Here is a 284-nt window from a genome sequence, read left to right as displayed (position 1 = left end):
CCGACACGTCGACCAGCAGGGAGTCGCGAGGAAAGCTGGGCGAGTGGTCGTTCACGTCGTTGACGCGGATCTCCACCTGCACCACGGCGCCCTGCAGCGTGGCCGCCACGAAGCTGTAGTGGTCCCGCCGCTCGCGGTCCAGGCGCCGCGCCGTGCGGATGATGCCGCTGTCCGGGTGCACGTGGAAGTCGTCCAGCAGCGGGGAGTCGCCCGAGTCCTCCGACAGGAAGAAGCCGCCCCCCTCCTGCTGCTGCGCGGCCGGCAGCCCCGCCCGGGTGTCGCCG

At 72.5% G+C, this 284-nt stretch overlaps 1 protein-coding gene across 1 annotated transcript in view; it reads right to left on the bottom strand.

Moving 5' to 3' along the window:
- DCHS2 (dachsous cadherin-related 2) overlaps positions 1 to 284 on the bottom strand; it is a 298,657-nt gene that overhangs the window by 295,879 nt on the left and 2,494 nt on the right. The window contains 1 exon segment of the mRNA XM_027769135.1: positions 8 to 250. Within this exon segment, the coding sequence (XP_027624936.1) occupies positions 8 to 250 (243 nt within the window).

Source organism: Tupaia chinensis, unplaced genomic scaffold (assembly GCF_000334495.1).
Source record: "Tupaia chinensis unplaced genomic scaffold, TupChi_1.0 Scaffold148680_1, whole genome shotgun sequence".
Taxonomy (NCBI): Eukaryota; Metazoa; Chordata; class Mammalia; order Scandentia; family Tupaiidae; genus Tupaia; species Tupaia belangeri.
This window is presented reverse-complemented; position numbering and strand designations above follow the sequence as displayed.